The 23755-nt window shown below is 40.2% G+C and overlaps 1 protein-coding gene across 4 annotated transcripts in view; it reads right to left on the bottom strand.

Moving 5' to 3' along the window:
* ncoa5 (nuclear receptor coactivator 5) overlaps positions 1-23755 on the bottom strand; it is a 39418-nt gene that overhangs the window by 4670 nt on the left and 10993 nt on the right. For 2 of the 4 annotated variants that reach the window (XM_078418943.1, XM_078418942.1), the window contains 7 exons: positions 19448-19555; positions 18703-18769; positions 16546-16686; positions 14953-15071; positions 8782-8905; positions 7636-7835; positions 270-584 (listed from right to left, as the gene is read on the bottom strand). In XM_078418943.1, coding sequence (XP_078275069.1) covers positions 270-584; positions 7636-7835; positions 8782-8905; positions 14953-15071; positions 16546-16686; positions 18703-18769; positions 19448-19555 — 1074 coding nt within the window. The remainder of the gene's footprint in view (positions 1-269; positions 585-7635; positions 7836-8781; positions 8906-14952; positions 15072-16545; positions 16687-18702; positions 18770-19447; positions 19556-23755) is intronic. The other 2 variants (XM_078418945.1, XM_078418944.1) reach the window with 1 other exon arrangement.

Here is a 23755-nt window from a genome sequence, read left to right as displayed (position 1 = left end):
AATACCGGTAAGAAACATGGACAATTATAGTTAAGTATCTGCGGTGTTCTTATCCATAATGGAGCACATCCCAAATCGGAAATACCCAATGCTCTAGTTAGATTACCAAACAAAGGATGTGGTAGGAAGTAATTACTGTATTTCAAAATGTCAAATAATCCGATCGCCAGCAGGTTTACAACAGACAAAACAAAATGATGACACTGACAAATTCCTCTTGCATCCATATCCAATTCATAGAATTTGCATATACAAGGTATCCATGTTACCGTGCAAGGAGTCTCCTCCCCGAAGAAATCGTTCCTTTTTCTCTCTCAGATATTCGATGATTTTATCCATTTCCTCTATGGCAAGGTATCTTCCATCTGCAAGTAGGTTCAATAATGGCTGGATGCTGGAGGGATTTACTTGTTCTTCGAGACCTCCTTGCGTAGGTTCCCGTTCACGCAAAACGACCTCATCGGCCATTTTTGCGGCCTTTCTTGCAACCTCCTCACGCACCTTCTCTCGCGTTTCTATCTTGTACCTTTCATAATTACGTGCAACCAAGATCATAGCGTCAGCCATTGGCATGTTACGATGTTCTGGATAATAAAAGTGCAAAACATATTGGATTTATTAATATCCTTGATTCTCTAGCGAGATTAACCAAAATTGAAACTTTAAACAAAATTGAAACTTCTGTTTTATCAATCTAAAGTCTAATAATTAGAGCTAAAGTCTAGGTGACAGAGTATTAAATACGTTTTAATTTAAGAAATTAAAGGTATGAAATTATTCAGATCAGACAGCAGCTGCGAAGAGCAGCGCTTCTATGGCGTCATATTGATTTTTCAATCAGACCCAAAATGGTTGTCTACATACATGTTAATTATTTCCCTCTATCCACAGAATCTACCTGAACTGCTGGTATTTCCTGGATTTGGGGGTTTTAATTCCAGATTTCTTTTTTTTTTTGCTTTTCCTTGAAAGTGTGCCTCAAGAATTCTAAATTCCATTTGTGTGTGATAAATTAGTCAAAGATCTTCCTCATAAATTACTTGCAATTATCCATACATTCCTGAAACAAGTATCTTCCGCTTTCCCCATTGCAATTAACAGTTTGTTATCACTGTAAATCTGGAAGAGAATCCTTTCCTTTTAAGTTTCGGGGTCTTCAACATTTTTACAGAAGACCCGCCAAAAATCTACACATGCTAGAGGTGCGAAATAAAAAAATAGGAGATGCTGGATGCACTCAGATCATGCTACGCTGCCACAAGAGAAATAGCTATAGAACAGTGCCCTCCATGTTTGGGACAAAGACCCATCATTTATTTATTTGCCTCTGTACTCCACAATTTGAGATTTGTAATATTAAAAAAATCACATGTGGTTAAAGTGCACAGTCAGATTTTAATAAAGGCCATTTCTATACATTTTGGTTTCACTATGTAGAAATAACAGCAGTTTTAATGCAGTCCCCCCCCCATTTCAGGGCACCATAATGTTCGGGACACAGCAATATCATGTAAATGAAAGTTGCCATGTTTAGTATTTTGTTGCATATCCTTTGAATGCAATGACTGCTTGAAGTCTGCGATTCATGGATATCACCAATTGCTGGGTGTCTTTTCTGGTGATGCTCTGCCAGGCCTGTATTGCAGCCATCTTTAGCTTATGCTTGTTTTAGGGGCTAGTCCTCTTCAGTTTTCTCCTCAGCGTATAAAAGGCATGCTCAACTGGGTTCAGATCGGGTGACTGACTTGGCCACTCAAGAATTTACCTTTTTTTTAGCTTTGAAAAACTCCTTTGTTGCTTTAGCATATGTTTGGGATCATTGTCTTGCATTTGTTTGAACTTGAGCAGAAAGGATGTGTCTATACACTTCAGAATTCAATATGCTACTACCATCACCAGTTACATCATCAAAGATGATAAGTGATCCAGTACCTTCAGCAGCCATACATGCCCAGGCCATAACACCCCCACCACTGTGTTTCACAGATGAGGTGGTATGCTTTGGACCTTGGGCAGTTCCTTCTCACCTCCATTATTTGGTCTTGCCATCTTGCCATCACTCTGATACAAGTTAATCTTCGTCTCATCTGTCCACAAGACCTTGTTCCAGTACTCTTTTAAGTACTTCTTGGCAAACTGAAACCTGGCCATCCTATTTTTGCAGCTAACTAGTGGTTTGTATCGTGCAGTGTTGCCTCTATTTCAGTTCATGAAGTCTTATGCAGACAGTATAAGAAAATAACTGCAGATGCTGGTACAAATCGAAGGTATTTATTCACAAAATGCTGGAGTAACTCAGCAGGTCAGGCAGCATCTCAGGAGAGAAGGAATGGGTGACGTTTCGGGTCGAGACCCTTCTTCAGACTGATGTCAGGGGGGCGGGACAAAGGAAGGATATAGGTGGAGACAGGAAGATAGAGGGAGATCTGGGAAGGAGGAGGGGAAGAGAGGGACAGAGGAACTATCTAAAGTTGAAGAAGTCAATGTTCATACCACTGGGCTGCAAGCTGCCCAGGCGAAATATGAGGTGCTGTTCCTCCAATTTCCGGTGGGCCTCACTATGGCACTGGAGGAGGCCCATGACAGAAAGGTCAGACTGGGAATGGGAGGGGGAGCTGAAGTGCTCGGCCACTAGATCAGTTTGGTCAATGCGGACCGAGCGCAGGTGTTGAGCGAAGCGATCGCCGAGCCTGCGCTTGGTTTCGCCGATGTAAATAAGTTGACATCTAGAGCAGCGGATGCAATAGATGAGGTTGGAGGAGGTGCAGGTGAACCTTTGTCTCACCTGGAAAGACTGTTTGGGTCCTTGGATGGAGTTGAGGGGGGGAGGTAAAGGGACAGGTGTTGCACCTCGTGCGGTTGCAGGGGAAAGTGCCCGGGGATGGGGTGGTTTGGGTAGGAAGGGACGAGTGGACCAGGGAGTTACGGAGGGAACAGTCTCTGCGGAACGCAGAGAGGGGAGGGGATGGGAAGATATGGCCAATGGTGGGGTCCCGTTGTAGGTGACGGAAATGTTGGTGGATGATTTGTTGGATCCGCTAGCTGGTGGGGTGGAAGGTGAGAACGAGGGGGATTCTGTCCTTGTTGCGAGTGGGGGGAGGGGGAGCAAGAGCGGAGCTGCGGGGTAGAAGAGACAGTGGCCAACTTATGGAAAATCTGACTTATGCAAGGGTTCACAGAACATAACTCTTTTGTAAGTTGGGAAGTAGCCATATATCAAAAGGAGGAGAAAATGTAGGAGTGTATGAAAGACACTATGAAAGGAGTAAAGGAGAGGAGAGGAAATCTCCAGCATCTCCTCTATATCGTGCACTTCTGCTCTCATCCCACCTCTCCCTAGACAGAATAAAGTTCCCTTAATTCTTATCTTTCATCCCACCAGCCTGCATACCAAGCACATTATTCTGACATTTCCGCTAGTTTCAACATGATCTCAGCTCCAGTCACACCTTCTCCTACACACCCCTCTGCTTTCTGCAGGGACCACTCCCTTTGTGGCTCCCTGGGTCATTCATTCCCTCTCCGCAGACACTTTCCCCTGGAACCAACACCTCCTTCTTCATGTCCATCCAGTGACCTAAACGCCCCTTCTAGTTGAGACAGCGATTCACTTGCACCTGCTCCAACTTCATGTATTTCATTCAATGCTCACGATGAGGTCTTCTATACATTGGTGACCTCAAATGTAGCCTATACAACCACTTTGCTGAGCATTTGCCTCTGTTCGCTGTTGCGATCTCCACTACCAGAGTAAGGCCAAATGAAAACTAGAGGAATAGCACCTTCTCTTCCACCTGTGTAGTCTACAACTAAACAGTATGAACACTTAATTCTAATTCCAGGTAACCAACATTTAACACTTAATTCTCTAATTCCAGGTAACCAATAAACAAATTTGTCCCTTTCTCTCTCCTTCTATCTATCCTGATCCTCTCTGAACCTTTTTCTTCTCACCAGAGACCAAAACTCCGTCACTCAACAACGTGTTCCTCCCTACACACTCTTCCCATAGATCTGTTTACTCCCTACTGCTCACTCCCACCTTCCCTCAATTGTTCCCATATACTACCACCCCTCATTCAACCTTGTTAGGATCAGACTCCAGAATCTGAAGCCTTTTGCTCTCCACTAACCACATCTTAATTGCCATTTCTTTCTCCATCCTTGGCTCTCCCACTTGACGGTAATCAACCCATCCTCCCATCATCACTTGGTTTAGTTTGGAGATAATGTGTGGAAACAGGCCCTTCGGCCCACCGAGTCCACGCTGACCAAGGATCGCTCGAACACCAGCTCCATCCTACACACATAAGCACAATTTTACAGACCCGCAAATCTTTTGAATGTGGGAGGAAACCCACACAGTCACAGGGAGAATGTACAAACTACATCTGGACAGCACCAATAGACAGGATCAAACACGGGTGTCTGTCGCTGTAAGGCAGCAACTCTACCACTGCGCCGCTGTGCCACCCCAAAGATTTGATCTTGTTACATCCATTTTCCCCCACCCACCTCTTTACACTGGCTACTTTCTCTCTAATCTTTCAGTTGAGTTGAAGGGTCTCAACCCAAAACATCGAATATCCATTTTCTCCATAGATGCTGCCTGGCCAAACAGATTCCGCCAGCTTAACCTTTTTTTTAAACTATAAATTCCAGCAATTGCTGTCTGTTGTGCCTCCACCAGATTTGGAAACATCTCATCATTATTTTACCGTGATAGTCAAATAATACAGCACAGAAATGTACCTATTGACCAATGTTCACAATGATTTACTCTAATCTTATTTTGTTCTTCCACAATTACCATCAACGTGCCCCAATTCTACAACTCGTCCACACAAAAGGTGCTATTTGCAGAGGTCAATAACTCTACATATCTGCGTATCTTTAGATTGAGCAAGGAAACAAGGGTACCTTCAACAGCACAGGATGCCAGGATTTAATTCAATAGCTCTACTAGTGTTGTTGCTGAACCCCAGAAATCCTGACCTCACTTACGCACAAGGTAGTGGCTCAACCCATTCACAAGGGATAGCAATAAATGCAGGTCATATCAGCAATGGCCACATCAAACATGAACAGAATAAATCACCTCGCCGGTGGAAGTGGTGGAGGCTGGCTCGATTTTATTATTTAAGAGTAAATTGGATAGGTATATGGATAGGAGGGGATTGGAGGGTTATGGTCTGAGTGCAGGTAGATGAGACTAGGTCAGGGAGAATGGTCGGCGTGGACTGGTAGGGCCGGACAGGCCTGTTTCCATGCTGTAGTTGTTATATGTGTTATATGTTATTACACAGCATCAGCGAAAGAATAGTATAGATTCTGGAAACTGACCAGACATAGCCAAAAATATTCAACATTAACTTTATAAGCCAATGCGCATTTATCAGGATGTTCTAATCTGATACTGAAAAGTTATAACATTCATGTCAACAAAATTGCTATGCAATTTTAAATTGTTTTCATTTACTGTGCTGAACTATTTCAGGCTGTTTAAAATAAGAGATAAAGTTTTTTATCATCAAACAAAATCTTAGCCAGGAACAAAGTGCTGGCGTAACTCAGCGGGTTGGCAGCATCCTTAGTGGACATGAATAGGAGACATTTCAGGACGGAACCCTCTTCAGATTGATTGTAGTGCGGAAAGCTAGAAAAGACGAGGGGGCATGACAAAGCCTAGCAAGTGGGGTTTGATTGGCAGATGGGTAGACAAAGGCAGGCGATGAAAAAGAGAGAGAAAAGAGTGACAAAAAGATGTCAGGTGAGAAAAGAGGAGTGAGAGGAATGAAATACAAGGCCAGAGGGAAGAACAGCACCTCATATTCCTTTAGGTGTAGATTTATTATTGTCATGTGTACAAAGGTACGATGAAAAGCTTTATTTTGCATGCTATCCTATCACGTCGGATAATACTGTAAAAAAATTCAATTAAGTCAAACTCAAGCGCAATAGCTGGAGCAAGCACAAGATACAGAGTGCAAAATATAGTTGTAGAAACAAAGAACTGCAAGGAGTCTGAGGAAGGGTCTCGACCCAAAACATCATCTGTTCATGTTCTCCAGAGACGCTGACTGTTCCACTAAGTTACTCCAGCACTATGTCCTTTTGCAGAACATAGTTCTCAGCAGTGTAGCACATCAGTTCAGAGACAAAGTCCAAAGACCGCATTGGGTAGAGGTGAATTGGACAGTACCATAGCTTCTGGAAAGACCATTCAGGGGAAGAAACTGTTCCCGAGCCTGGTGATGCTCACTTTCAATCTTGTGTACCTTCTGTGGACAGGAGCAAAGAGGAATGACTGGAATGGGACAAGTTTTTGATTATGTTAGCTGCTTTTCCAAGGCAGCATGGTATAGATGAAGTCAATGGTGGGAGGTCTGGTCTGTGATATGGACTGGACTAGATCTACAACTCTGCAATTTCTTGCAGGCTTGGGTACAGCTGTTCCCAAACCAAGCTGTGATGCAACCCAACAGTAAGCATAGTATGCTTACTATGGTGCATCTGCAGAAGTTTGTACGAGTCATTGGAGGCACACCACGTTTTCTCAGTCTCTTCAGGAAGCAGAGATGTTGGTAGCTACATCAATGTGGTTGGTCCATGATAGATCATTGATCGTCAGCCTTTTCACATCGGCAACATTGATGCTAAATGGGGCATGTATTCTACCATGCTTCCTGAATTTGATAACTAGCTCTTTCGTCTTGCTGATATTGAGGAAAAGATTACCATGCTACCGAGTTCTCTATCCCCTTCCCGTATTCAGTCTCATCATTGTTTTTAATCTGGCCCACCAGTAGTGTCAGCTGCAAACTTGTAGACGGGGAATCTAATTTGGCTGCGCAGTTATGAACATACAGCGAGTATAGAAGGGGACAGAATGCAGTGTGGGGCGCTGGTGTTGAGAACTATGGTGGAGTAGGTGTTGTCGCTTATTCTCACTGATTGTGGTACTATCAATATTCAGCTCGAGGACAAACTGGAGGAACAGCACCTCATATTCAGCTTGGATAGCTTGTAACCAAACACTATGAATGTTAAATTTTCCAATGTTAACCCCCCCCCCCACCCTTGCCCTCGTCCCCTTTCCTATGACCCCCTACCCCAGTGCAAGCCCATTTCTCCCACCATCAGTCCACCCCTCCCCCCCCCCCCCCCCCCCACACCTATAATTGCTCCCTCTGCTTTACATTTCATTCCCTCCTCTCTTTATCCTACTCTTTTGGTCCCCATTCATCACTAATCTTTTTTCCAACCATCTGCCAGTCAAATGCACCCGTTACCTATACTCACTTATCAGTTGCCAAGCTTTAGCCTAATGTCGTGCTCCTTGTTTCAGAGTAGTGTCCTGCAGTAGTCTGCTGGCAGCACTGCACCTAGTACCTCTTTTATCCTGTCCCCACCTCATTTTCAGCTTTCTTCCCCGAAAACAATCAGTCTGAAGGGTCCCAACACATAATGTTGCCAATCCATGTCCTCCTAAGATGCTGCCTGTCCCACTAACTCCAGCACATTGTCATTTTTGCATGATTCCAGCATCTGCAGGACCTTGTGTCTCAAAGGTTCAGCGAGAGCAGTTGAAAGTTGAAAATAAACTAAACACTAGCTTACATGGCAAAAACTTACCCTGTGGTGTCCCAAACAGGATATTGACAGTACATGATCTGTGTATCTCATGTTGTTGAGTAATAACAATCGCAAATGCTGTGCCTCCTCTGCTGACATCTTCAAGGGCTTGAGTAAGTGACACTTCTGTATTCAAGAATATCAAGTCAACCACCATACCAAGGTCACGAACCTTTCGACCAACCGACTCGGCATATTCCCTAATTAATTACAAAATTTAAAAAATTAACAACCATACTTAAAATTAAGACCTATAACAAATAACTGATGGAAAAATGGGGCTAACTGTCCATTACCATGAAATAATTGGTTACCTTGCCTAATGTCGTGCTCCATGTTTTAGAGTGGTGTGCTGACCCATATAGGGACCATTGAAATACAAAGATTTGCCAGGTTTGCCAGTAAAGGCTTGGAAGACTAATTTCAACTCATGGGAGAGGCCAGGACCAGATGGCATCATTTCAAAATAAAGGGACACCATTATTATCCACTTAGGCCTGAGACAAGGAAGAATCTCTCTACAAGAGTTGAGTGCCTTTCATGACCTCACCCCCAGGAAGCATAAATCTTGAATGAATTCAGAGCTTACAAAGATTGATTGTTAATCAGCAGGAGAATCAAAGATTGTTGGAAAAGCTCAAGAAATGGCTTAGAAGAACCTTTGACCAGCCACTGGGACAGATTGAAGGGCCAGAATTCTTTACTCCCAGAGGTGCAGCAGTTTGCGATGCTGCCCTACACCATTGGAACTTGAAAGAGTTTGGAGCTGCCACTTGTCAGGTTTTCCAGTGTTCTCACTCCCTACTACAGTATGTCTGAAGACGGGCCCCCAACCGAAAGAAAATGCCTATCCATTCCCTCCAGATGCTCCCTGACCTGCTGAATTACTCCAGCACTTTATGTTATGCACAGAGAAGTAAAGGTAATTGGCAAAAAAAAGACATGAATGGTTTGGATCCAGAATGTATTGAAGGATGGTAGTTGTGACAAAAAGGGAGTGGATTTGCAAACATCCAGCAGTCAAATGGCAAAAATGTTCCATCAATGCTGTAGGCATTCTGTAGCTCTGAATAGATTTCCCAAATATTTGTTTGTATGGCACGACCAAGACCATGAACGACACCATATAAAAAGCAACATACTTACTTTTGTTGCTTATTGACTACAATAACTGAACAATCCACAGGTCTTTCTGCATCATAACGTCTTTGGATTTCTTCATAATATTGCCGATACAATTCTTCTCTTCGGCGCTCTCTTCTCAAGGGATCTTAGAAAACGGATTAGTAAAACAAGATTTAAAATATACCCTCTTTCCCAACCAGATTATGGTTTGCTGCAATCAAATTTAAAAGGACAGTATATGATTATCAACTTTATATTTGGGCATTTCCAAAGACAGATGATCATAATCTTACTACTCAGTAAGGTGCCCGAAGACTGGAGGGTGGCTAATTGGGTCTATACAAGAAGCTGCAAAGAAAAACCTGGGTAGTATAGCTGAACATCTATGGGAGGAAAGTTACTGGGGAGCATATCTGAAGAATTAGATATAACAGGGTTCGTACACTTGGAACAGCAAAAAATTCAAGGACTTCAAGGACTATAGGTCCAAAAATCGCATTTAAGGACCAAAATCCAGCAGACATTGATGGGTTTTTCCAGTTTTTCTCTGTATTGGTAAGAAAATACTGTTTTCAAAACTGTTAATTTGGTGTAAATATGGTTAATTAGGAAAAACTACGACAATTTTGTCGTTTTTTTTCTTTACGCGGCTTTATGCAGTTCCCCTCAACTCTCCCTGACTTGTCCCGGAGCCCTGGAACCGCGGCGGAGGCAGCGGGGACTGGAAGCAGAAGCTGCCGGCGAAGGTTCACCAGAGAGCAAATCGCGACCGACCCCGAGCCGGGAAAGGCGAGAGATCGCAGCGCCCATTCGCAAACAAACCCAAGGAAACTTCCCTCCTCGTTGCCACCGCCGCCGCTCACCCTGGGGACTCACTTTGTTTATTCGTATTTTGCTGCGCTAGCGGGAGACGGGGCCGGGGAAGAGTGGAGGAGTGGCGCAGATCTCGCTGGTGCTGGGAGAGGATGGGGAGGAGCGAGAGGCAGGGGATGGGGGAGGGAGATCCTTCCTCCCTCTCTCCCAGCGCCAGCGAGATCTGCGCCGCTCCTCCACTCTCTTCCCCAGCCCCATCTCCCTCTCGCACAACTACAAGTGTTGTAGTTGTTATTCAGAAGCTATGAGGAAAGAAAAGTTTGTTTTCTTAACCTTAATGAAGATTAATCTAATTAACTGTACCCTAAATAATTAGGATGGTTGCATTTCCTTTAACAGACGGATAACAACTAGAAAGCTAGAAATAAGTGGAAGGATTGACAGAAGATAAGATTTGTTCACCCAGTTGATGGTAGGGATTTGGTTCACTGGCTGAAAGAATGGTAGAGGCCAAAACCTATTTCACATTTAAGTCGTACATACCCTGCTAGGCTTTGGTGATGAGTTACGATAGTAGTTTAAAACCGTGACCAATTGACTTCCATAATTCATCTATACGATATACTAATCATTGGCATTTTCTGTGTGTTCAACATAAATGTCTTCTTGAACTGCAATCTATGTAAAGGTACTCCAATGGTGCAGTTCAATTTCTAGTATTTAGATACCAGAGGGTTTGTCAGTTAAAAACTGGGAAAATGTTTTCAAATCCAAAAGATTCTAATGACCAGTACCAAAAAAAGTCCTCATGCAGGCATTTGCATTAGTGTTGGGGTTATTAATTTATGAATATTTGTTTATTATATTTTATCTACATGTACTGTGTTTAGAGACCTGTAATGCTGCTGCAAGGAAGAATTGTATTCATTATCGTCACATATGACAATTAAACACTTAACATTTGAACAAAACTAGAAAAATTGACCAAATAACAGGACCAAAGTAGTAACAAAAGGCTGCTATTCAGGGGGATTTATAGCGAGATTCCCCAGGGGGTCAATCCTAAAATCACTGCTCTAATTATTCTGTTGGAGCTTGACACCATTTTATCATCATATCATATATATACAGCCGGAAACAGGTCTTTTCGGCCCTCCAAGTCCGTGCCGCCCAGTGATCCCCGTACATTAACACTATCCTACACCCACTAGGGACAATTTTTACATTTACCCAGCCAATTAACCTACATACCTGCATTAACCTACATTAATTTACATTTGTAAATACGCGGCAAACTAAACTTACAGCCATCGCAAATTGCAAGGAGGATTGCAACATAATTCAAGGTTTGCAAATAGAACATGCAGATGTATGGCAGATTAAATTTAATGTTGGGGAGATATATATATTGGTCAGTAAATCTAAGAGCGAATAATAAGTCAAGAACCCAAATCTAAAAAGAGGTACAAAAACAAACTGTAAGTGTGGTTAATCTGTGTATTGTTTATCAAAAATGTGTGGCTGAGTTGTTGCAGGGGACAGGGATTCAGATTTTTAGACCAATGGATCTCTTCTGGGGCAGAGGTGACCTGTACTGGAGGGACTTCTTTGCATTTGAACTGGAGGGTTTAAACGACAGGGGGATAGGAACCAGAGCAGCAAATCAGCAAGTGGAAGGGCTGATAAGAAAGTGGAGGTTGTGATAAGTCGCAAAGGGAGGAGACAGGGAGAGGTTTACGAATATGGAGATAATGAATGGCTGAAATATGTTTATTTCAATGCAAGGAGTATTGTAGGTTAAGGTGATGAACTTAGGAGCATGGATCAGTGTTTGGAATTAGGATGTTGTCGCCACTACGGAAACTTAGTTGGAAGACTGACATGACTGGCAGCTCAACATGCCTGGGTTTCGATGTTTCAGACAAGATAGAAAGAGGAGTAAATGAGGTGGAGGAGTTGCTTCACTAATCAGGGAGAATGTCATGGTGGTACCCAGAGAGGACATACTGAAGGGTATGTCCTCTCAGACATTATGGGTTGAGTTCACACATAAGAAAGAATCAATTGCTCTAATGGGGTTATATTATAGGTCTCAATCAGATGGAGGATCAGATATTTAAACAGATTATGAAAAGATGCAAGAACCACAGGGTTATTGGAGCGGGTGACTACCTTCCCCAATATTGACTGGGACATACTGAGGGCATGAGAATTAGATGGGGCCGAATTTGATAGGTGTATCCAAGGGAGTGCATTGGGAAACAAGTCTGGCCAGGTGGCTGGTGTTGTGGTGGAAAAGGAATTTGGAGATAATGATCACATCTCCATAAGTTAAGATTGTTTTGAATATGGACAAGTCTGGATGATGGGGCAATGCAAATTACAATGTTATTAGGCAGGTGAAGAGGCCATATTGGGAGCACTTGTTATTGAGTCCCTAGATGACATGTGGAAGTCACTTAAAGGTCAGCTGATCAAAGTACAGGATCAGCATTTTGCAGTAAAGAAGAGGGATTAGGAGAGCAAGGTAAGGGAACCATAGATGACCAAGGAGGCTGTAAATTTGGTCAGGAAGAAAAAGGAAGCATCTGTCAGATCCTAGGTGGCAGCATCAGGAATATAGAGTAAGAAAGAACATAAGCAGGCATATATAGTGCCCTCCATAATGTTTGGAACAAAGACCCATCATTTATTTATTTGGCTCTGTACTCCACAATTTGAGATTTGTAATTGAGAAAAAAAATTACATGTGGTTCAAGTGCACATTGTCAGATTTTGATAAAGGCCATTTCTATACATTTTGGTTTCACCATGTAGAAATTACAGACGTGTTTATACTTGGTCCCCCATTTCAGGCCACTATAATGTTTGGGACACAATGTTATGTAAATGAAAGTAGTCATGTTTAGTATTCTGATCAGTCTGAAGAAGGATCTCGACCCGAAACGTCACCCATTCCTTCTCTCCCGAGATGCTGCCTGACCTGCTGAGTTACTCCAGCATTTTGTGAATAAATACCTTCGATTTGTACCAGCATCTGCAATTATTTTCTTATACCATAGTATTTTGTTGCATATCCTTTGCATGCAATGACTGCTTGAAGTCTGCGATTCATGGACATCGCCAGTTGCTGGGTGCCTTCTCTGGTGATGCTCTGCCAGGCCTGTATTGCAGCCATCTTTAGCTTATGCTTGTTTTGGGGGCTAGTCCCCTTCAGTTTTCTCTTCAGCATATAAAAGGCATGCACAACTGGGTTCAGATCGGTGATTGACTTGGCCACTCAAGAATTGACCATTTTTTTTAGCTTTGAAAAACTCCTTTGTTGCTTTAGCAGTATGTTTGGGATCATTGTCTTGCTGTAGAATGAACCACCGACCAATAGGTTCCCCTCCTCTCTTCGACGATGCCTACTTTGAAGAAGTTCTCCTCCTCTCTTCGACATAGATAGTTCCTCTGTCCCTCTCTTCCCCTCCCCTTCCCAGTTCTCCCTCTATCTTCCTGTCTCCACCTATATCCTTCCTTTGTCCCACCCACCTGACATCAGTCTGAAGAAGGGTCTCGACCCGAAACGTCACCCATTCCTTCTCTCCTGAGATGCTGCCTGACCTGCTGAGTTACTCCAGCATTTTGTGAAATGAGTTTTGAAGCATTTGTTTTAACTTGAGCAGATAGGATGTGTCTATACACTTCAGAACTCATTATGCGACCATCATCAGCATTTGTATCATCAATGAAGAAAGGTGAGCCACTACCTTCAGCAGCCATACATGCCCAGGCCATAACACAACACGCCACCATGTTTCACAGATGAAGAGGCATGCTTTGGATCAGCAGTTCCTCCTCTCCTCCATACTTTGCTCATGCCATCACTCTGATATAAGTTAATCTTCGTCTCATCTGTCCACAAGACCTTTTTCCAGAACTGTGGTTGCTCTTTAAAGTACTTCTTGGCAAACTATAACCTGGCCATCCTTTTTGGCAGCTACCCAGTGGTTTGCATCTTGCAGTGTAGCCTCTGTATTTCTGTTCATGAAGTCTTCTGCAAACAGTGGTCACTGACAAATCCACACCTGACTGCCAAAGAGTGTTTCTGATCTGTCGGACAGATGTTTGGGGATTTTTCTTTATTATAGAGAATTCTTGTCATCAGCTGTGGAGATCTTCCTTGGCCTGCTAGTCTCTTTGCGGTTAGTAAGCTCACCAGCACTCTCTTTCTTCTAAATGATGTTCCAGTTGATTTTGGTAAGACTAAGGTTTGACTGATGTCTCTAACAGTTTTATTCTTGTTTCTCAGTCTCATAATGGCTGATTTGACTTTCATTGGCACAACTTGTGGTCCTTACGTTGATAAATAGCACTAAAAGTTTCCAAAGGCGATGGAAAGACTGGAGGAAAGACTAGATGCTGAGAGCTCTCTTATACCTGCATTAAGGAGGCAATTAAACACACCTGAGCAATTACAAACACCTGTGAAGCCATGTGTCCCAAACATTATGGTGCCCTGAAATGGGGGGACTATGTATAAATACAGCTGTAATTTCTACATGGTGAAACCAAAATGTATAAAAATGGCCTTTATTATAATCTGACAATGTGCACGTTAATCACATGTTTTTTTCTATTACAAACTCAAATTGTGGAGTACAGAGGCAAATAAATAAATGATGGGTCTTTGTCCCAAACATTATGGAGGGCACTGTATATCAGGGTGTTCGAGATATAAATATATACACACGCACACACATACACACAAATGACCTAGGCGTAATTGTGGATGGGTTGGTGGTTAACCTTGCTGATGACGCCAAAATTTGAGGAGTTGCCAACAGTGAAGAATGCTGTCAGAAGATGCAGCGGTATATAGCTGCAGAAATGGGCAGAGAAAGGCAGATGGAGTTTAACTCAAGCAAGTGTATGGTGTTGCAGTTTGAGGGGTTAAATTTAAGGAGAGAGAATACTGTTAGTGCCGAGACCATTAACAGGATTGATGTGCAGAGGGATCTTGAAGTCCAAGTTCATAGCTCATGAAAAGGTAGCAGCACAAGTAGATAGGGTGGTAAAAGATTACTTGGGTATCAAAAATGTTGTTTGCAAATATTAGCAATACTTGTTTTTTAATATGAAAACCAGAAATGCTTTGGAAAATAGTGAAAATATAAAAAAGACAAGTCAGGAATGAAATACAAAATCAAAAATTGTGGTGCCAAGTTTCCAATTTCTGCATACTGAATTCACTGGAGACAACAAACCAAAACATGCAAAATACAAGAACTTGAAATATTAGTAACACCTAACGCATTTGCCAGAGCTACACATAAATCAAGATCGATTTAATTTGTTCTTTGCATAGGACAGCATCAAAAGGCTCTCTTTGTTTACCATCAACTTCACGAGTTGTTCTGGGATCCCAAGGCTCACGGAATCTTTCGATAAGTGGCTCCTCCTTCCTGCGCAAAATATCATCATAGCGATAATAGCGATCATAGACCTCCTCCCGTCTACAGTGCGAAGATATACTATTGTTACCAGAAATACATCCTAATACAAATTAAGTTAAAAATATTTGAGCAAAGAATTCCTGCCATTGAGTTTACATTGCAATTATTCTTATAGAAATCCCACTGAACAGAGCTGTAATGCAAAGTAGTTCACATGTTTATAGACACAAGATGCTGGATAACTTAGCGAAACAGACAGCATCTCTGGATAGAAGACTGAAGAAGGATTTCGACCTGGAAACCTCACCCATTTTTTCTATCCCGAGATGCTGTCTGGCCCACTGAGTTACTCCAGCATTTTGTGTTTATCCTCAGTGTAAAGCAGCATCTTCCTACACACTTCACATGCTTAGATCTAGATCATTTAGCCCAACCCCCTGGATCATTTATCGTGTAACAATAAATTACTATTCCCAGGCTATAACCATGAGATGATAAATGCCACAGGATATTTTTCAGGATTTTTCAGCGTTCTCTTGAAATATTAGCAAGATATCTGCAAATAAACCTTGAAACAATCCCAAATAAATTTATTATTGAAATAAGCATCTTAAATAGATGCCAAATATGTCAAAAGCAAATAGAAAATGCTGCCTTATGGGTCCATGCATATAAATTAGCAACCTCATTTTTACTCATTGTACACTAGCAAACTCATTTTTATTTCTATCTTCCACTCGCACATTTCTCATAATAGACAAGATGGTTCTTCTGTCTACTTATCCTTCCAGTATAAATGGCTTGCAGTCTCCTGTTGTAGCAGCTAGATGTTTTGAATATAGTCCATTTTCCAAAAGTTACAGTACTTGTTAAAATCAATATCAGAAGATAACTTCATTGCATTGTAGAAAAGTAAAAGAAATCAAAATTGATCGGGTATGCACCTTAGGACAACCATAATTTTATGATTTATGCAAGGGGATGATCAAGTTAGCAATGGATATGAAAACCAGAAAATGGACTATATTCAAACATCTATAAAACATCTAGCTGCTACAACAGGAGACTGCAAGCCATTTATACTGGAAGGATAAAAAGAAATAGACAGAAGAACCATCTTATGAGAAATGTACGAGTGGAAGATAGAAATAAAAATGAGTTTGCTAGTGTACATATGTAGTTTGAGGGAGAATTCAAATTTTCCCTCAATAAACAAAACTACAGAAGGAATAACTGGGTGCCACAAACTTTAGTCAAACTTAAATTTATAGTCAGAAAGAATATTTTACACCAATTCGGTGCTAGTGTTCCAATTACTTGCATCAAAAAACTCCCATACTTTTGACAATGAATAATACTTTAGACGTTGGCGAGACTGTATTTAGAGTATTGTGTTCAGTTCTGGGCAGAATATTATAGGAAGGATGTTGGTACAGAGAAGATTTACGAGGATGTTGCCAGGACTAGAGGGTCTGAACTATAGCGAGAGGTTGAGTATACTTTTCAGTATACTTTTCACTTTAATAAATTTTACCTGTATGTAGGGTCCCTGGGGTCTCGAGCATCCCTGTATCGATCATAGAGAGGATCCCTTGCATCGCGTTCATCTCTAGTAGATCTGAGTGGAGAGCGATCACGCCTTACATCACGTTCATCACCAAAGGCAAACGGATCTCTAATGAAAGCAGATAAACTAAATAAGCACATTTTCAAGTCTATTTGCTCCAATAGGCAGACTGTGTAAATCTGCTGAAATAATACCATATTTGAATTTAAAAACCATCTTGATGTTACTCTCACAAGGTATATTGGAGATCAAAATATAATTTAAGTCACAAGGTGCAGTAAAACTAAAATAACACATGATCTTGAAATCTCTATAACATTTTAATAAAATGATGCAGAACTTATCATTTACTGTAATTTTTTTAATCAAGCATGTTTCACTTGACTTTGGTATTGGCACCAGGTGCATCTCCATTCACCCTTTGCTTTTGATGTGCTATATCCAAAATCATGCACATCACAATATACCAAAAACCTTCTGTTTGATTACTAACAAATCAAAATGAGTATTGTCAGTGTTTATGGGAATCACTCAAGTTTCTTGCACCTTAAATGTTCAGGTTTTGTGAATGTAACATTTAATATGTGGGGTAAGGGGCGAGGAGCAAGGAGAGTGTGTGGATAAAAGTAGGGAAAACATAAGATATTACCCAGCAATAAATTTAAGGGCTCAAGATGCCCTCTCTATATATAGGTATTATAATTAGCCATCAGTTGCATTGCATGTCGTTTTGAAAATTGAGGACCATCAAATCAGAGTCTAGCTATTTAGCTTCAGAGAGTTTAAACCCAAAAATCCATTACAACGCCTCACTTTTAACATAATTATTGATTTGAATGCATTTAGTCATTTCCTGACGCTTTTGTTTGTTTTTGCAATTAGATGGTTCGCAAAGAAACTGTCGAAACCCTTCTGTATACCGGTGATCCTGTTAAGCCGCCACATTTTCCAACAGCTATGGTAAATCCAATGGCGGCTTGTCAAGCTAACCTTTTTAAGAGATCTATTTTCAATTTCCTTAGAAGTTAACATAACCGATATCTCTGCCTTATTCTTGAAATCTTATGCTAATCAAATGATACTTACCTTCCCTTTATTATCTCATTAAGCGGAGCAAGAAAGCAGCAGAAGGAAAGAGAAAACCAGTGGAAGAGAGATTGCACCTATAAGTAAACTTTTTTTAAAGAATATGATCTCGAGATCCATGACTATGGATCACAGTCACACTATGACTGCTTTCTAAGAAGCTTCAATGATGAGGTCCATTGGTCGGTGACCAAATTTATACAAAGTGGCTAAGGCAGTATGTATACTCTAAACATGGATCAAGAGTTCTCGTGTCATATCAGGTGAAGTACAAAATATTTATCAGCATTTCCAAATAGACCGTGTGAATACGACAATACAAATGACCAAATCAATAATAAAACAGCCTCCATTAATTGAATCATCATGGCATCAGCCTTTATTTGATGCAGCTTTCGAACTTATAAGTGCCGAGTTCTACGCCGCCATATAATGGAAGAAGACTGCAGAAGTGTGTGATCACAGAAGCTCAAAATAGCAATAAGTAATTATTGCCAGCTCTGAATCAGCCTCGTGCACCCTCACCACTTTTCCTTCTGATACTTACCTCACTGGACATGACACACAAGCCTACTTAAATTAATTAACGCACATATGATTCTTTGAAGTAAAGCGAGATGTGAAGTGACGTGTGACAGAAGGACGCAAATGAGAATCACTGGGAATCATGCCATAGTCGTCACTCCAAAGAACATTTGGAAAATTCATTACAAAATGCACCATTTTTATTCAATTTTTATAAATACTAATTTACATTGTAGACATACACAAGCATTAATGCTACAGTCATACTTTATTTAAGCTAACAAAATGTACAAATGACACGCCAACAAAACGAACAAGAATCCTTAAAAGAGATGTATAACTTACTTCAACGCAAATGTAGAACAGCCAGTTTAAAAAGCAGATTCAAAACTCCCCACACAAATTGGCTAATTTTCAGGATTTTAATATGCTGCTTTAACAAGAGATGACCTTCATCCCATCACTGGCAAATAGTCTTGTCCTCGTGATAAAAAGATGCACAAGTATTATTACCTTCTCGGAGGACTCGGTCTCCGTGCAGATTTATTCGAATTTCTTCGTTCAGCTGCCATATTAACATCTGAAAAGAACCAACCAACCAATTTGTACAAAACAAAAACATAACATATCCAAAGACAAGATTTACGTAGTTTTTTATTACCAGAAGAATTGTTTAATGTGTAACGCAAAAAGCTTACAGATGAAATTCAGACAAGCGATCATAAACAGACATCTGAATTATGTACCCCAAACGACACATTTTCTGGTGTAAATGTTACATTTTTCAGTAGCTTTAAAAATTGAGCTAAATAGGAAGACTGCTCCAGCACAGCCAAAGTCAAGAATGAGAGAAAAAGGTATTGCAGGTCTTCACACCCATGTTTTGAATAAATGAACAGTTTGAAAATCTCTCTGGAACGCAAAATTCTGCTATCTTGACCATTGAGGTACACCAAACAAAAAAATTAGTTGGATTGATGGTATGGTGCAATTACCTCATTCAGAATAAACTCTGGATTACCACAGCGAGCACACTGGGATGCCAAACATGCTAAAACTAGTGTTAACGCATGAATATCCGCGCTTTCAAATCCATTTATTTGAGAATATGGGCTGATGCAATAATGCACAGGGAACCAGAATAAAAATAAGCACAGTCAAACAGTTAAGCAATACACTCCTTTAGAAATATGTTCTTTAATGCTTGTAAATCCCAATGCATTCATAGTATACATTTGCAGTTATCTCAAGTTCTTACCTAATCTGTACCCTCTACACATTCGCTCGTTCTCTCCTTGCACGGCAGCTTTAGCATCCTCAACACGATCAAACTGCACAAACCCAAATCCATGGTGCATTGATAAAGCTGCAAAATTAACGTTGTTAATGAAAATGTACATACCTGCGAGATGGAAAAATTCCAGATGTTCAAAAATCTCCATTCAATAGAGCAAAATTACTTCCCTTGACACTCGCATGTTAAACTGGCAATGTCTAGTTCACAGATGGTCAACAGAATTGATGACGAAATCCATTACCTCTTCAAACTGTTCACATGGCCAGGCAAAATTTCCCATATATTGAAGGCAGGATCCAAAATGTTGCAAACAAGATCTCAATAATAATGAGCTCATCCTTTAACAAAGTAGCTCCAGACAACACCAAACTGCAGCCTATTTGGTGGAACCAGCCAATAGAATCAATGGTGTACACAAACCTGACTGTTCAGTTTTTTAAAAAACAGTTAGCAGTAGATGAACTTTCAAAAAAAGATTGAAGGGAAAGAAATTTGAAATATTTATTAAATTTACATCATCTTTCAAAATACTAATGGCCATTTGAATTCTTGTTGCTGTTTAACCAAACCCTAAGTTATTCTAACTTCACAAATCCATTAGTTCTACACGGTCTCCTGATGCAACTGGTTCATCTCGAAATTAGGCCAGACTACACTGGTAATACTGTTGTATGGCTATTTTTTTTTTTTTTTAAAGTCCTTTCCACTCAACCAATTGGGCTGTTAAAGCATGCTCAAAAAGTAACTGCATTAAGGATAAGTTAATAGATAATGAAACTTCTTGGTAGTAAGGTGCTTTGTTTGATCAAACCATGTTCAATGCCAATGTTGTTCCACAGTAAATTATTTTGGCTTTAATGAACATTAACCAATGTCGAGTTTAGTTCCTATTCCCACTTGTAAATTTCAAAATGCGGTTTGAGGAAAGTTTCTGCCTTATCGCCTACATTTAACCGAAGACACAAAAGCAGCTCAATTCCAAAACAAAACAGACAGGTCCAGAGCTCAAAATGGGCATAATATTTTTATTTCATACATACAAGTTAACAATGACAAACAGTCATACATTAATGTGACTGCCAAAACAAGTACACGACTATGCAGTAATTTTGTATTCAAAGAATGACCAAAAGTTTTATTCCATAGGAATATCACTGTTATTTGGTAGACATTGCCATTTTAACCTCAATAGATCCCAAGTTTTAAACACTGGCCAAATCTCCAGATGCCAGCTTGCAAATCAAAAATATAAGTATGAATAGCTACCTTGAAAAACCTGGTACTTTCAAAATTAACATGCAATTTTTTTCTTCATAAAAGCAATTAAAAACATTGAAAAACTATACAATATATTTTTCTTGGATCATCCCGACTCTAAGATGTGACCTAAAGTGACCGATGTCTCGAACGAGTAAAATGCTCTGTTTATTCAAGCCTCAAATTTGTGAATCTTTTTCAATGCTAAGAGTCAAAAATATATAAAATTGGTCAGATAGTTGTAAATAATGTGGATGTTTAACGACATATTAAATTAAGTAAAATGCACAAAAGCACCTAAATGGTAGCACTCGAACAAGGTTCATGCACCAAAATGTCAGCATTCCTCTCCCTAGAGGTTCCCAATTTCAACTTGCCTATTACTGAAATCTTCAAGCAAGGTTTAAATTAGTTGGAACGAGTAATATGAAAGAAATTAATCTTATTCAGATTCTCTAACCTAAAGTGAAGCGGCATTATAAATGAGAAATAATGGCATCTTAAAAATAATTACCACATTGCTAAGTAAGAAAGCATCTTCTCCAATTCTATTTGCAATGCCAATTTTTCATTTAATTTGTTTACTGAGAATGCGAGGCAGCGCAGGTTTCTGTGATAAACTGCAGCAAATCGAGCAACTTGAATGGAAAACAGCACTTAGTGCTTTTATTGGTGTCCATTAGTGGAAATGCATAATCTCAAAATATTCACATTTTTCAACTTTTACAAAGGTTGCCAGTGGTTATGGGGCAAAGGCAGGAGAATGGGGTTGAGAGGGAAAGATAGATCAGCCATGATTGAATGGCGGAGTAAACTTGATTGGTCGAATGGCCTTAATTCTGCTCCTAGAACCTATGAACTTGATTCACTAAGCAAGCCCGAGGTATTAAAATTGCTATAGTATTGGCTATAACCAACAAAATATTAATAAAATCAATAGAGATCACATTTATAAGAAAAAGTAGTGTTTTATTGCAAAATAATGTAACTATAAACACCTCATTTAGCTGAACAAAATGCCTGCATCCTCCACATCACAAAGCTAATATTGCCCACAGTAAAAAAATTAGGATTCTTGTCCCTCATGGAACAAGTAATTCCATATCGATTAATAAAATTAAAACATGAATACCTATATTAAAATCTATAATTGTCAAACTGAGGTGGAGAACCCAGCTTAATTTGACACCAAGAGCAAAAAACATCAGGTGTGACATACCATGCTTATGTAAAGTGGTGCTATAAATTGGTAAATTTTAAACATTCAGTTCCGTTGCTGACCTGCAACATTATTACATTCTCCATAAAAGCCTTATCCTTGCCAAGTGTAGCAGTAAACTTCAGAGTTTCTGCATCCATTGCATTGTATATATTTTTGATGACAAGCATGTAAAGAGTGATTTAATGCACAATGGTTTAAATTGGCTATGCACTCCAACTCACCCACGCAAATAAAAGATATACTACCTTTTTGCCAGTGGTTCAAATTGGAGACACCAGAATTCAGCTATCAAAACTGAAGTCAGACTTCAAAAAATAGACAGGAAATGCATCTAGACTCGGCTTTCATCTTTCTGAATCTTTCATTTCACCACAGGACGAGGAAAATGCCTTGTGTTGCTCGAGTTCTAAAGCATTATCCTAGGAAAAAAGTAGAGTGGGGGGAGGGGGAGCCACCCAGATCAATTGCAGGACATTTTTGAAGCAGGGAAGTCAGTTAGTGTGTTTTTAGTTCATCAATTAGTAACTATGCCCCCTTGCCATTCAGGGCCACACTGCGGGTAGCATCACCCAGTACAACCGGGGACCAACCAAGCCCTTCCAAAGAAAAAAATACTTATGTGGCGCAGTGACCCAGAACATGCAACAAAAAAAAATAATAAAGGGTGGCCAATTTGACAGCCCTAAATAGGGAAATTTACAGTGGCATAAAAGCAGTCATCTGAAACAAAATCAGCAATGAATAATAATATATTCCTTTATTCGTCCCACTCCGGGGGAAATTGGCAATGACTAGCTCAACATTCAGGCTGGACCTCTCAAAGAAACATTCTTGTGGATCCAACAGGTAAAATAATTAATCAATGGAAAACGATAGCAAGAAATGCTTGCATAATGTCTCATTTCTCAATGCTTTAAACCAATAACTAGATAGACAGCCAATCCTCAATTATGTTGAAGATCAAATCAAATGGCAAAAAATAATATCTGATCAATGAAAATCCACAGGTTTTGGTCTTGCTATGAACATGAACAGAAACTTGGGCACTTGTGCCTGCTCTGCCTCTAATTAAAACATTGGCTGATACTTTGCCTCAGCATTACCAATGCATTAATATCCAATAATGTTAGAACTTGAGCTTGCCCAACAGTAGAAAATTCCAAAGATTTCTTCACCCAAAGAACATCTCATTCATTCTTATCCAAGTGGCATTGAAACTAATTAACTAGATACAAAATGCTGGAGTAACTCAACAGGACAGGCAGCGTCTCTGGAGAGAAGGAATGGTTGACGTTTCAGGTCGAGAACCTTCTTCAGACGGCTCAGACCATGTAACTTTGTTGTCATATCCCAGCCCAGACAACATCCCTTTGTCTATCATGCCAAAAACCTACAATTCCAGATGCTTCAATGAAATAATTTATCATTCTTCTAAATTCATGAAAGTATGGCTCCAGCTCCCAGAGCCTTTGTTGAACTCTCGCTGTCACAGGGAAGGAAGCCCAGATTTGTACATAATATTCCTGACAATATCTTTCTGTACTCAAAGTATCTTTCAATAAAGACCAGTAGGTAGTTTTGCCATCCTATTTCGATGCAATACCTCTATTAAACCTTTCATTGATTCATATACAAACACACTCAGGATACCTCTATTATACATCTCATTGATTCATATATACACATGCTATGTGCATGGTCTTTCCAAACATAACATTTTTCAATTTTTCACCACAGAAAAAATATTCCATTTAATATTTTTTCTGCTGAAAATGTACATCTATGCAGGT

This window comes from Rhinoraja longicauda, chromosome 22 (genome assembly GCF_053455715.1).
Source record: "Rhinoraja longicauda isolate Sanriku21f chromosome 22, sRhiLon1.1, whole genome shotgun sequence".
In the NCBI taxonomy this organism is placed as follows: domain Eukaryota; kingdom Metazoa; phylum Chordata; class Chondrichthyes; order Rajiformes; family Arhynchobatidae; genus Rhinoraja; species Rhinoraja longicauda.
This window is presented reverse-complemented; position numbering and strand designations above follow the sequence as displayed.